This window comes from Puma concolor, chromosome F2 (assembly GCF_028749965.1).
Source record: "Puma concolor isolate L17-30 chromosome F2, mPumCon1.1.hap2, whole genome shotgun sequence".
Taxonomy (NCBI): Eukaryota; Metazoa; Chordata; class Mammalia; order Carnivora; family Felidae; genus Puma; species Puma concolor.
Window position 1 is genome coordinate 3,884,518 of NC_141684.1, and position 13,034 is coordinate 3,897,551.

A 13,034-nucleotide genomic window follows, 5' to 3' on the forward strand; every position below is an offset into this window, starting at 1 on the left:
GGCTGATCCTTCCCTGGGCTGATGGAGGCTGCTACCAGGCCTGGGTGAGAAGGTGTGAACCCTCTCAGCCCTCCCTCCGGGTCAGGTACTGCCGACCGCATCTCTGGTTGGGTTGGAGTGGGCATCCAGCTCTGAACCCAGGGCTCTGTCCTCTGCCTGCTCCCACCTCCCTGGTCGTTGTCATTGCCGGGAGCACTGTTGTCCCCAGTCCGCGTGGCTTTCTGACAGAAGCAACAGCCTCAAACCATGAGGGCTGAAGCCAGTGAGAAGGCTGGACTCAGAGCCAGGACCCCTCCTGGGGCTCTCAGGCAGCCCTCCCCGCACCGCCCCCCCCCCCCCCGCCCACTGCCGCCTGGTGCTGTCCCTGGTGCTGCACGTAATACAGCAGCTTCCCACAGCGGGAGAGGTCACTCATCAAGACTGGGCTCTAGGAAAACAGGCCGTCGCACACTGCCCTCTCCTTCCTGGAGGTGAGGATAGAGGCGGAGGTGGTGATGTCTGGGGGCTGTGCTCTGAGACCACGTAGCGATGTCCAGGCCAGCCATGCTGCCCGTGGTTTGGGGAAATAATCCTTGGCCTCCGGCCTTGGCATTCTGGCTCCAGGGCTTGGAGCTGGGTGACCCTGGTGCGGTACTCGGTTTCTTGGTACCTCAGCATTAGCACCTGTGGGACAGGAGGGGTGCCGCCTTCGGGATGCTCACAGCTCTGTCACAGGTGGTGGGGCAGTGGCGGTTCACGTGGCAGCAGGCTTCACGGTCACTAGGTCTGTGTCCCATTCCGGCTCTGCACACGGCGTGAACAAACCATCATTTCCTTTGAGGTGCTCTGCCTGAGCAAGAGGGAGCCAAATGGAGCGAAACACAAAACCGTGGTGCTGAGTCTGAGCGACAGGCTCTGTGGTGTGTGTGGGGCTGCAGCCCGTGCCCAGCGCCTCATCAGAGCTGTGAGAAAGCAAACTGCGCCCGCCCTTACTCTTGCTGGCATAAATCAGACGAAGGTACGTGCAGGATACTTAGCACAGGGCTTGGCACGCAGTGTCTGTTACGTTTCCTTTTCTTCCCCCTTCCGTGTTGTGGGCCCCGTGGCTATGATTTCATCAAGGCTGGGGGCGGGGTGGGGGTGGGGTGGGGCGGAATGTAGTGTGATGCTTACTTCATCGAGATTGTTCAGAAAAGCCCTTCAAGTGATCACATAAATACAATCCCGGTGGCCACAGCATCTGGGGTGTCTCTGGCCCCGGGGATCTGGCATTCTAGGTGCGCTGTCTCCTTCTGTGTTCAACAGGAAGAGCCTGGTATCCAGAATGTTTCCAAACCCCTTTCAAAGGTGAAAGTTATTAGTTCCTTTTGGGTTATCAGGTGATGAACTGAAATTGGCGTTTTTAGTGAAACTTAGGAATATTCTGACCTTTAGCTTAAGGAGAGCCCTTGTTTGGTTCATTCTTCCTTCGAGGTGGGGGCTGGAAAGAGCCTATACCGAGTGAGACATTAGAGGCACTCCTGCTGGACATGTAGACACCTCGCAAGGGAAGAAATGTATGTACAAAAAATGGCTAATAAGCTTCTCAAAAAGCATTCTCTTTCAGGAACGATTCAGACCTGCAAATTAAAATATCAGTGAGGTAGCATTTCGCCCCTTCCTAGCAAAGGTGGAAAATCGATCATGGCCAGTATTGGCAGGGGCGCAGGGAGAGGGGCGCCAGCCTCGCTGCCTGGGGCGCGTGCCCCAGTGAACACCTTTCTGAGAAGGAACGGGGCGCCCACCTGCCAGCCTTGACCTTTTCCACCCTCTCGATTCTGTCTCTGCTTCTAGATGTGGACCTCAACCCGCAGCATAAATGCAGACAGGAAATTGAAGCACAAAGATGTTTAGGGTTTTTTTCAATAGTAACTTTTTGAAAAATGGAAAGTATGAGTCTGAAAATAGCGGAATTGTTAAGTAAGCGATGACAGGGTTGGGTGACAAGACGTTCTGCAGACTAATTTTTAACGATGTGAACGTGTTCACAGTATCTTGAAAGAGTAAAACAAGATATAAAATGCATGTATATATGTGTGTGTTTGTATAAAATGAGACGTGTGATAACATACACCTATAGTACAAATACTTAGAGAAAAGACTCTAGAATTAAAGTATTACAACTAGGGTTTAAGGATGAGTCCTTGTTTCTTTATTGTGCTTTTTGCTGTTTTCCTGCTTTTTCTGGGCTTGAAAAGAGTTTTACGGGCTGAAAAGAGAGTCAGTGTGACTCTGGAACGAAGTTCTTGCTATGGGATGCCGTGTTCTCTGTGTGCAGAGGAGTCTCTCATTCTTTGGGAGTCTCCAAGCCTCAGACATCTCCTGGCCAAAGGCCATCCATTTGCTGACACCCCAGTAGTTTTCGCTAAGCTGTTAAGGTTCTTGGGGTTGAATCTTAGGTGTGTACACCCCGAACAGAGTAGCAACTCCTGTCTCTTGGTTGTCCCACGGAATAGCCCCGAGGGCCGCTTAGATCATACTGGGTTTGGCTGAATGTTTGGGCCACACCAGAGTCTGGGATAACACACTCACTTTTATCCTTTGAGTGACTCTGTCAACTTTCGGTTGAGCCAGAACGTCGGGGGCCTCACATAAAGAAAACCCCTTCCTCCCCTTCTCCTTCCGTCTATCCACGTAATGCCTTTACTGAGCACCTCCTGTATGCCTGATTCTGTGCTAAGAGGCAGGGTTGCAAGCATCAGTGAGACACAGCCTCTGCCGGCATGAAGGTCACGGTCGGGAGCTGAGGCAGGCTGCAAGCAGCCGATTAGAGCGCCCACACCTGTGTGCCATGTGGCGTCTACATGTCAGGTGCTGTAGGGTCTGGGGGTGTAGCAGAAGGGCACAGGTGCAGAGGTCAGGCAGGAGGTGAACGCCGGCCCAGGCTGTCTGGGAACGTGCTTAGTTCACGTGTTCGTTTATGCGGGGAATTGTTGGCCGAGTTGCTGTGGCGTGCCAGGCATTATCCAGGCCTGGGAGACTGTGGGAGCAAGACCACACAGACCTCCGTCCTCAGGGAGCTAAATTCCAGTAGAGCTGTTGGACAGCAAGGCCCACACGTTCGTGTCTACAGTGCGTGGGAAAGGCTATGGCAGAATGGATGCTGCCATGGAGGGGAGGCCGGGGGGGAGAAAGGAGGAGGATGCTGTGGGGGAGGTGCCCAGAACACCTTCCTTAAGCTCAGACCTCGAGAGTGTGGGGCTCCAGCCCCACAGCTTAGCACTAAGGCTAAGGCAGAAAGAGCCTGGTGTGTTCTAGAAACTTCCAGAAGGTGGAGAGGGCTGGACACAGCAGGCAGGGAGGCTTTGTGGAGGATGTGACCGTTGAGCAGAAACCCGAAGGGGTGGGTGTCACAAGACAAGGTCCTGGGTGCAGGGGCCAGACGGGGATGGGCGGGGTGTAGCTGGTCAGGCCTGGTGTGTGTGAGCAAGTCCTGTGGCTGAAGGTGAAATGGGAGTTGATGGGCAGGGCTCTGATGAGGAGGCTTTTGGGGCCCCCAGGGCTAAATAATTGCTAGTCCTCTCTGATTTTCCACATGGGGTCCCGTCTGCTTTGTCCTGTTCCAGAAATTACATTTCCTTCGGGGTATGTGAGTCTTCTCTGAGGTTGGGCTCTCTGACTGTGTCTTCAGCTCTAAACTGTGTGTTGAACCAGCTCTGAAGCCACTGCTACCCTGGGAGTCTATTATTTCATTTTCTTGGAATGAATCCATTATGAATTACTAACGATAATGATTCATTATACCATCTCACGCTGGCATGTGCTGATTCTCCAACAGCCAGCAGAAGATAATGCCCTGCTGATTAATCCTCTGCTTTTTCCCCCCTTCTCTTAGAATGGCCATTCAAGTGGACAAGTTCAGCTTTGAGAGTTTCCCAGAATCCCCTGGGGAGAAGGGACAGCTTGCAAATCCAAAGCAGCTGGAGGAGGAGAGGCAGGAGGCCCGCGGCTTGGAGATCGACAGCAAGCTGGACGTCCACTGGAGAATCATATCCTTTTCACGGTGGCCGCCCTGGCACTGGGCACACCCTGCTTGGGGGCTCTGCCCTCTGGGAAGGACCCCCGAGGGGCTTCACCGTGGAGCTGTAGACAAAGGGTTGTGTCAAGGAGACACGGACCAAGATTGTCCTTTCTTAGCCTCTTCCCACTCCCAGGGCCCCACCAACGGGGTATCAGATCAGGGTGAGGAAAGGCCACTTCCCTGGAACGTCTCAAATCACATGTTTCTTGCCAGTGTTGATGTTTGTGTTAGTGACACGTTCTCATGCCTACCTGTCAATGCTGGGCTCCAGGCTTCACAGACTGTCCACTCCTCCCGGTCAGTTGTCCGGGAGACTGAAATCGCATTGCACGGCTTACAAGGCATGAGAACCCTGAGGGGTTTCACAGGGGCAGTGCTGCACGAGAGCGCCTAGGGCAGTCCCCGGCCCTGCTGCAAACTTGGGACATGCCTGGCTCACAGCAGGTGCTCCATTCCACGAGCGAGCACGTGAGAGGATCCCAGGCGCACTTGTGTGAGTGTTCGACCGTCTTCCAGAGCACCTGCTTTGGGCTGGGTATTCGGCGAGACGCTTAGTCTGAGACGGCAAGAGAGGCCTCAGTGTTTCTTCATGGCCCTGCGGGGTGTGGCTTGCCAACTGGGGACGACATGCACTTGAGGCACAGGGCAGGGCATCACACCACGTCTGTGAGGTTCAGGGGTGGAAGCTGTGGGCATGGGGCCCTTGGAGAAGGCTTGACACAAGGGGAGATGTTAGCGTGGCTTTTGTAGGGTGAGTAGAAGTTTCTTCGAAGGATGAGGGTAGGGGATGGCCCAGCAGTCCCAGATCATTCTAGACCATCTCCCTGGATTCTGGAAAGATCCTCAGTCTGCAGGTGGCCATCTCCAAGAGTTGAGGCACATTGCTTTGTGCCCACTACAGAGGGTCTGGAGCTGGTAGACCCTGTCCCCAAGGAGCTGGGACAAAATAAACCCTTCACATGTAAACCGGAGGCTTCGGGAATAAGACATTAAACCCAAGTCCCTGGGGACTCAGAATCTCAGTGGCACATCACAGAGTTAAGGTGTTTGCCTTTGTACCGAAGGAGGTGAAAAGGAGGGATGATTGGAGTCCTCCCTGTCTCGAGCCCACCCAGAGCTCAGCATAGGGTCGGGGCCCAGCCAGTGCCTGCTGGTGACAGAGCCCACAAGGCAGCGGCATTCACCCTGCACACCAGGCCGTCTCCTTTATCCCTCCCGTCTCTGACGCGTGCTCTCGCACCCCTGGGGAGAGGTTGGCTGGGTCGCCTGAGTCCATCCAGGACGTGGTGAAGCCGGCTGCCCGGTGGGGTTGCCTGTCCTCAGGGAAGATCGAGGAAACAACCCCGCCCCCCGCCCCCGTCCTGTTGGGGGACAGCAGAAGGCACAGAGCTCTCCTGTCCGGGTATCTGTGGTTGTGATGCTGATGCTGGGGTGGGGGGTTTGGGGTGGAGAGGCTCTGTAACCTCTAGATGTGCACGTCCCCATGTGAGGCAGGACATGCCCTGCTCCCAGGCCTCTGGGCTTCATGCGGGGAGCTTCTCTCAGACCAGGAGTCCTGGCTGCGAACGAGTCCGCCTCTGGCCCATGGAGGGAAGGGCGGTGTGTGTGGGGGGCCTGGCAGGAAGGCATCTGTCTCCCGAGTGTCTCGTTCTGGGTGAAGATAGAAGCACGAAGCCTCAGAATGGAGAGGGGGGGTGGTTTGCACCCCTGCTGTTAGGGCTACGGTAGCACCTGCTGATGACGCACCTGCCACTTCCCAGGTGCACCCCTGGGCTGGCCCAGGTCGTTCTCCATGGTTTCAAGTCCCAGGGGGGCTCCGCCGCCCTGTCTTAGAGATGACAACCTCTCCAGCTCACACACAGGAAGAAGGGGAGTGGGCGCTTACCAGAAGCCCATCAGTCGCCCTGCAAGCCAGCGGCCCTTGGCCAGGATGCAGTGCCTTCTAGAGGGATAATGCTGACCATCAAAATGCTTATATTTTGATAACACCGACCAGAAACATGCTGAAAATGTCTTTGGTTTCTCTCCTTTTAGTTTTGCCTCCTTTAAGAGGTTGATATCCCCATTTTCTGTATTTGCTTAATAATTCATGCAACAAATATTTATTGAATGTCTACCATGTGCCAGGTACATCTGTCTCCTAGATGTACTGACTGGGAGTTTTTGAGAGACCGTCCCTACAGGCGGATTCCATTAAAGAGAATGAACAATAGGACACCTCTCTCTCTCTCTCTCTCTCTCTCTCTCTCTCTCTCTCTCTCTCTCTCTCCTCCCTCTCCTCCCTCTCCCTCCCCCTCTCCCTCCCCCTCCCTCCCTCCCTCTCATATCTGGTAATGACATCTGGCATGGGATGAATAGCACAATTCTGCTGTTGTCAACCTGGATTCAAGCAGATGGAAAGACCAAAGATTGAATTGGCTAATACTCTTATTATGCATTTTAGTGATATTTTCTCAATATTTAGACTTTATGCCACGATTTGAGCCTAATTTGACACTCCTCTAAGGAGTAATAACAGTGGCCCACATGTAGCATGTAGGGCTAGCTCGACCTGTTTCCGTGGAGATGGTGGACCTCTGGACCCGTCAGCATCGCATCTGTAATGACCAGATAAGCAGTTGGGCACACCAGGGATTCCAGCCCCAGCGTTTACCTGCTTAGCGAGCTGTACATTTTGCTGCGCTCACGTGCTGGGGCCCTAGAGATGCCCCAGTCTAAGGGGCTGAGCAGACCCAGAGATGGGCTCTTACAGTGCAGCCTGGAAGGACTGAGACAGGAGCCTTCCTGTGTGAGGGCTGGCACATTCCAGAGTCCGAAAGCAGCAGGGACCTATGTCATTCCCTGTGACCAGTAATACAGCAGGCAGACCAGAGAGGTGGCAGGGTCTAGAGGCCTCCTGCGCTGTGCCTGGAGTTGGGCCTTCCTCCCCGCCTCCCCCTCCCTGCCATACTCAAAAATCTGTTAGGAAGTTCTTTCTCCTGCATGACCCATTCCTCATCACCAACCTTTGCTGGTAATTGTTTTCATTCTTTTTTTTTTTTTTTAATTTTAGAGTGCAAGTGAACTGGGTGGGGGGGGGGGGGGGAGCAGAGGCGGAGAGAAAGAATCCCAAGCAGGCTCCATGCAGCCCAAGCAGCCCAATGTGGGGCTCAATCCCGGGACCCTGGGATCATGACCAGAGCCAGAACCAAGAGTCGGACACTCAACCGACTGAGCCACCCAGGCTCCCCAGCCTGGTAATTTTTAAAGGGACTTTTCCTCTTTCTCAAGAGGAACTCACGTCCATGTAATGTCTGTGCGGTTTCCCAGGGGGGGTGGGAGAGCAGCCTGCACAGGCAGCATCTGGCCTGGAGAGCTGGGCTCGTGTGGCAGACATTGATACTTTATCGATGCAATACACCCTTACTTTCAACTCCTTTGCGCAATCTCCTTTCCACCTTCTTACCTGCTGGCTACCACTCCTGGGCAATCTTTACTGAACTTTGGAAACCTTGATATAGCCAAGTTTGTTGGTAGCAGATAATAGCCTTCCACACATAATCCAGAAGGTACCTGTTTGGCTTTGGGATGGGACCAAAGATGCCGCACTATTGGGGCTGGAGCCCAGGGTCAGAGGCCCAGCTCTGCCGTTTCCAGTGTCCCCATGGAGAGGCTGTGGTCCAAGGGGCCCTTGTCCTTGTCTGTTCAGGTGAGAACACTTGCTCAATTAGCTGTTAGGCTTAGTTCTAATAATCCTATTGCCCTTTTGATCATCTCCCAGGTATCAACCAAGATATTAGCATTTTCTTCTAACCCCAAACCTGCAAAACAGATAGTACTCTGGTTTTCAAAATAAATGCATCTTGGAAGTTAAGTAACTGACCTGAGAGCAACACAGCTGGCCAGATAGCCAGGATCCTAAAACCTGTGTGATTTTCTTACTGGCTACTTGAAGTGAGGCTCACTGTCCAGGTGTAAGCCTAGTTTCTAACGCTGGGAGGTGTCCACACTCTGGGCCCCCTCTCCTGCTGCCAGAACCGCCCTGCTCCTGTGACCTGGCCTCACAGGAGGACCATCCTGCACACAAGCCCGTGGGCCAGGCCTTGCCCACGTCCTCACTTCCACCTGTGATGGGACCTGCCACAAGGGTCTGGGATTGCCGTTCTGAGAGTCCCCCAGAGTAGCCAGTTCTGGGGCGTTTGGAGATCGGCTGTGTCTGTTTTCACTTTGCATTTGTAATTCAGGAGAGGAGAGTGTCCGTCAGTGTCTCATCCTTTGATGATGAGTCTTCCTCATCCTTTGTGGTTGACCTTGCACTTCCAGTCTCCCGAGGAGCCTGGTCCATCACTGACCTCTCCTATCTCGCGCGGCTGGAGCCGCCCTTACTGCTGGACTCCAGCAGCACTCTGTGCCTAGGTCTTGTTTGCTACAGGCCTTGCAAAGTGCAGGGAGGTTTATTTTTCCCAAAGTTCACGTCTCCTGTGCCCAGCCATGCTGTCCTTGAAGCCACATCGCGGCCTTTCCTTTAGCAGCTGTTGACTGGTGGCCCACTGTGTGCTGGGCTTGCGCTCAGCACCAGGGACCTCCGTGATGAGCGAGACCAGGTGTGGACCCTGACCCTACAGAGCCACGTGTCCTCCCTGGCACGTAGGTGTTAAAACCCGTGGCGAATGAACAGCTTCCATCTCACTGATGCTGCAGACTGCATGGTTACCAGCCTTGCTGTGCTGTGCCCGCTGCTGTGGCGTGTGTGAAGGGAGTTTCCACGCACGAGGTGAGTCATCTCTGAAGCCTGGCTCCTTTTCCAGAGGGCAGCCGTGCACGGACGATCTGTGGTGGAAACAGATGAAGGATGAGCCTGGAGTCCTCTCACCTTCTCCTTTTCCCGGTTTCGTTGCAAATGTCCCTCCAAGGAGCATTTCAGGGGTCGGTGGGATACTCGCTGACGCATCGGAATCCGACCCCGTGTAGGTTTCATGACAAGAGCCAGGTGCACCGGCTCCGGTGACCTGGGCCATCTGGGCAGCGTCTCCACCAGGTGGCCTGACAAACACGCGTCTCCTCCGTGCTGTCTGGAGACCGTTTGTCACCATCTGGCTGCTTTGTGGGCCAGGTAGAGGCTCAAGGAGCCCAACTGCAGCCCGGGTTTCAGATGCCTGGGGATTCACATCCCAGCGCGGGAGATGGAGAATCTTCGCAGCCTGCCGAGGTCACGTGAACCTAAGTAACCAGAATGTGGCAGGACACGGAGCAGTGCGGCTGTTCTGAGCGTGGGGTCATGCGTGGGCCCAGGAGCCCCAGCCTGTGCGTTGCTAGGCAGTGTCTGCGTCTGGCCTTGCCAACACCAGTTGCCCTCTGCAAACCTAGGAAGCTCCACGGGCTGTGACATTTGTGACTGGTTTTTGCTAGGCTTGACAAGCAGAAGCCTACAAGACTATAGGCACAGTGTCCTCAGTTCAGTTGGTCTTGACCAGGACAGCTGGCCTGGAACACAGCTATGCCTGGCTTCTCAGTTTTCCAGACTGCACTCTTCTCGTGAAGGGGAATCTGCCTTCAGCTGACTCCTCCTCCCTTCAAGGCGAGGCCTAGATGGAGCCGTGTGTGTTGGGACGGGGGGTGGGGGGGTTGCCCTTTACTCTTCACTCTCGCCACCTGGCTTGTGGCTTATTCTCCAAGATGCTGCTTCGTGGGGCTGTGTCTTTGCACCCCCCGAGAAAAATCAAATGTCTTAAAACAAGATTCCTTTAAAACCCAGTACGCTGTGCTCTCCTAGTAGTCCTGTGCGGAGAAGCGGTTTAATCTAGATGAATTTAGTACAAATCGCTCCTGTCGTCAGTACAGCTGGCTGCTTGATCATCTTAAGTGCAGTACAGGGTTGCCTTCTGTGTCTGCCATCAGGGAGGTTAGCTTCTCCAGCTGCTGGTAATCACTGGGCTCAGAGGTCTTTGATCTCACAGAGGAGCCTCGCCAGCCCGGGAGAAGGTTCCGCCGACCACCAGTGCGGTGCCGTGGCCCAGGCTCTTTGGCCTGCGGTGCGCAGAGGGAGGAAGGTGAGGACGACGCGGGTTTGATTGCTGCCTCCCCCAATCCAGACACGGTAGCCAGTTACTTTGAAAAGAATCAAGGTTTGGCACCCAGCATAGATTTCAAATTTGGCTCGTGAGAGTGAAGAAGGGCTTCCCCAGATGCAAAGCACTGTTTCAGATCTGTGTGTGATGCGTGTGCACCATGGTGTGTGTGTGTGGGGTGGGGTGGGGGTGGGGTGTATGGTGTGTGCCTGTCGCAGACGATGTGTGTGTGTAAACATCACCCAAATCGATAGGCACAGTGTGTATGGGTGCAAGCCTGCTCCTTCCTCTGTCCTTTGGGTGTGACAGTCACTGTGAGCGCTAATGCCCATATAACACCTGCCAGGTGCCGGGCACTGTTCTGAGTGGTTTATTTGGATTGACTCACTTGCTTTTCACTAAAACCCTAGGAAGTAGTCTTATGCACATCCCACAGGTGAGGACACTGACTTGTTCCAGGTCGCCAGGTACTGAGTGGCAGAGCTGGGATTCGTCCCCAGTCGTCTGGCTTCAGAGTCTGTGCTCTTGGCTCCAGGCTGGGGACAGCAGAAGAGCATCTGGTCACTGCCAAGGTCTCCGCGTTACCCCCATTTTCCAGATGAGGCCGAGTGAGGCTGCAGTGCTCCTTGGGCACCCTGCTGCTTGGTACTGTACCCACCCTGCACAGAGTCCTCCTCCATTTCACCTGCTCCACCCACAACCCCACAAGACGTGCAGAGATGAGCCACTGCAGACTACCCCTTGGCAGCTCACCATGCTGCATGGCATTTTGCGTCCAGTTGGGCCTCTGACACCAGGGAGCTGAGCCGAGATGCGGGCGCCCCTACTGAGAGGAGAACAGCCCACGTCAGCATTCTCAAAGTTCACGAGGCAGATTAGAAAACACGGTCACGGGAAAGAGGCTCAGTAATCACTTAAAGCAGCCTTTCCATTAGTGTAATTTCTATTTATGACAATCTGCTAATTTATTTGAGCTGAAGTGGGCCTGGTCTAAGTCCTTGCACCTGTAGTTCTTCCAGATCTGGCACGTGGGGTGCAGACGCCCATCTTCCTGGGGGTCACCTGAGGTACAGCCCCACCCCTTCTGAGAGCACCCTCTCTGGGACACTCACCTAGAAGCCAACTTGGAAGTGACTGTCAGTTGCTCTCGTGTGATGGGTTTCCAGCTTTTGCTCAGAAGGCTGTGAGTAAGAACTAAGAGTTCTGATCCTGGCACTGCTTTCTCCTGTGAGAGGCAAGGCCATTAGAACTCAGGCCTGTGGGCTCAGAGGAGAGCCTGGTGACCCACTGGGCTCCAGGTTCCCCCAGGGAATAGTTGGTTGAGCAATCACTTTTTTCTGTAAGAGAACACCAATTCATGATAAACTTGAGTCACACGAATAAAGACAAGACCTCAAAAAACTGCTCAGTGTTTTCAAATTGCAGTACATTCCCAAGTATTTCACTGCTAATGGTCTAGCAGAAGATGAGAGGGAAGGTATTTTATTAACTTCCTGCATTTTCCTTGCATCTAGCTGTTTTTCAAAGATTTGGAAGCAAACATTCATGGTTCTCAAGACACATGGAATATTAACTGAGTATGCATGGAGAATGTTGTAAATAAAAAGACTGTGCCCACATATTAAGTTTAATAATGGTGAGTAATAATAATATATAATCCTTACACAACAGACTGAACTCCTTAAAAGTAGGAAGACTCTCGTCTTGGTTAGCCTTCTGTCCATGACAGCTAGCACAGTACACGGAGTAGGTATTAACAGGTACTTGGCATGAATCACAGTGCACACGCTGCAGTGGTGGAGGTACACGGGGACAAATGCATGTGACCAGTTCAGGAAAGATACTCCAGGGTTCAGCCACCACAGCCAGCGGGGGAGGAAGGGCTGGCTTCCAGGCTGGGCATGGGTCAGAGAGGACGTCCCAGGTGAAGTGGAGTTTAAGCTCCAGAGACTGGGGTGTGCTCACTAGAAAGACTGAAGAGGGTTCCAGGCAGGGAGAGGACGCGAGTCAAGGCACCAAGGCAGGAGGCAGCACCATCTGTTGTAAGAAGTACTGGTAGTTTGACGTGGCTGGTACATGTTCTCGGGAGTGAGATGTGCAAAATGGGGGGGGGGGAGGTCACGGAAAAACCCATGGGGAACTTGCATAAACTTCTAGGGAGTCGGATTTTATCCCACGAGCAGCAAGTAGCCACAGCAGGATTTTGGGCCAGGGAGCATTGTCATGAGACTCCCTTTAGGAAGATGGCTCTGGTGCTCCTCACCCCACTGCTCTCTGGGCATGATGTCTCCAGGACGTGTTTGTTTTTGTATCGTGCGATTCCGCTGCCTTCTTTTGGGAATTTGGTGCAAGAACCTGCAAAGATGTACAGGGCGGTGCAGGTCTGTCTCTGCTGTCTCGTGTTCTTGGTGAGGCTCTCACAGGGTGTCGAGTTAACATATGGAGGATCACTGCTAGGACTGGGGTTCCTGTTGGGCTACAGACACCTGACATCCATTTCTGCTCTAAAATGTTAGGCGGAGGGGCGCCTGGGTGGCTCAGACGGTTAAGCGTCTGACTCCTGATTTCAGTCCAGGTCATGATCTCATGGTTCATGGGATTGAGCCCCACACCTGGCTGTGTGCTGACAGTGTGGAGCCTGCTTGGGAGTCTCTGTCTACCTCTCCCCCTCCCCCGCTCACACACTTGCACATGCTTTCACACACACACACACACACACACACACACACACACACACGCTAGCTAGCTAGCTAGCTAGCTAGGTAAAATGCTACAGAGGAAAACCAGAATAATGGCGGCACTCTGAGCCTTGAGTGTGGAAAAGGAATATAGAATGAGGTCTCTCTGAGCATGGGGGTCACTCATTATGTTTGTGTATCTTCTGTAAGCATATGTCTCCTCTCTGCTGCACAGCTCTCGCATGGGGTGGGCATGAAGCTCAGACATGT

General features: G+C 53.7%; 1 protein-coding gene across 6 annotated transcripts in view; it reads left to right on the top strand.

Annotated features, from left to right (window-relative positions):
* TRAPPC9 (trafficking protein particle complex subunit 9) overlaps positions 1 to 13,034 on the top strand; it is a 568,037-nt gene that overhangs the window by 428,226 nt on the left and 126,777 nt on the right. For 5 of the 6 annotated variants that reach the window (XM_086696009.1, XM_086696012.1, XM_086696013.1 and 2 more), the window contains one exon: positions 3,854 to 4,006. In XM_086696009.1, coding sequence (XP_086552135.1) covers positions 3,854 to 4,006 — 153 coding nt within the window. The remainder of the gene's footprint in view (positions 1 to 3,853; positions 4,007 to 13,034) is intronic. The other variant, XM_086696010.1, reaches the window with a different exon arrangement.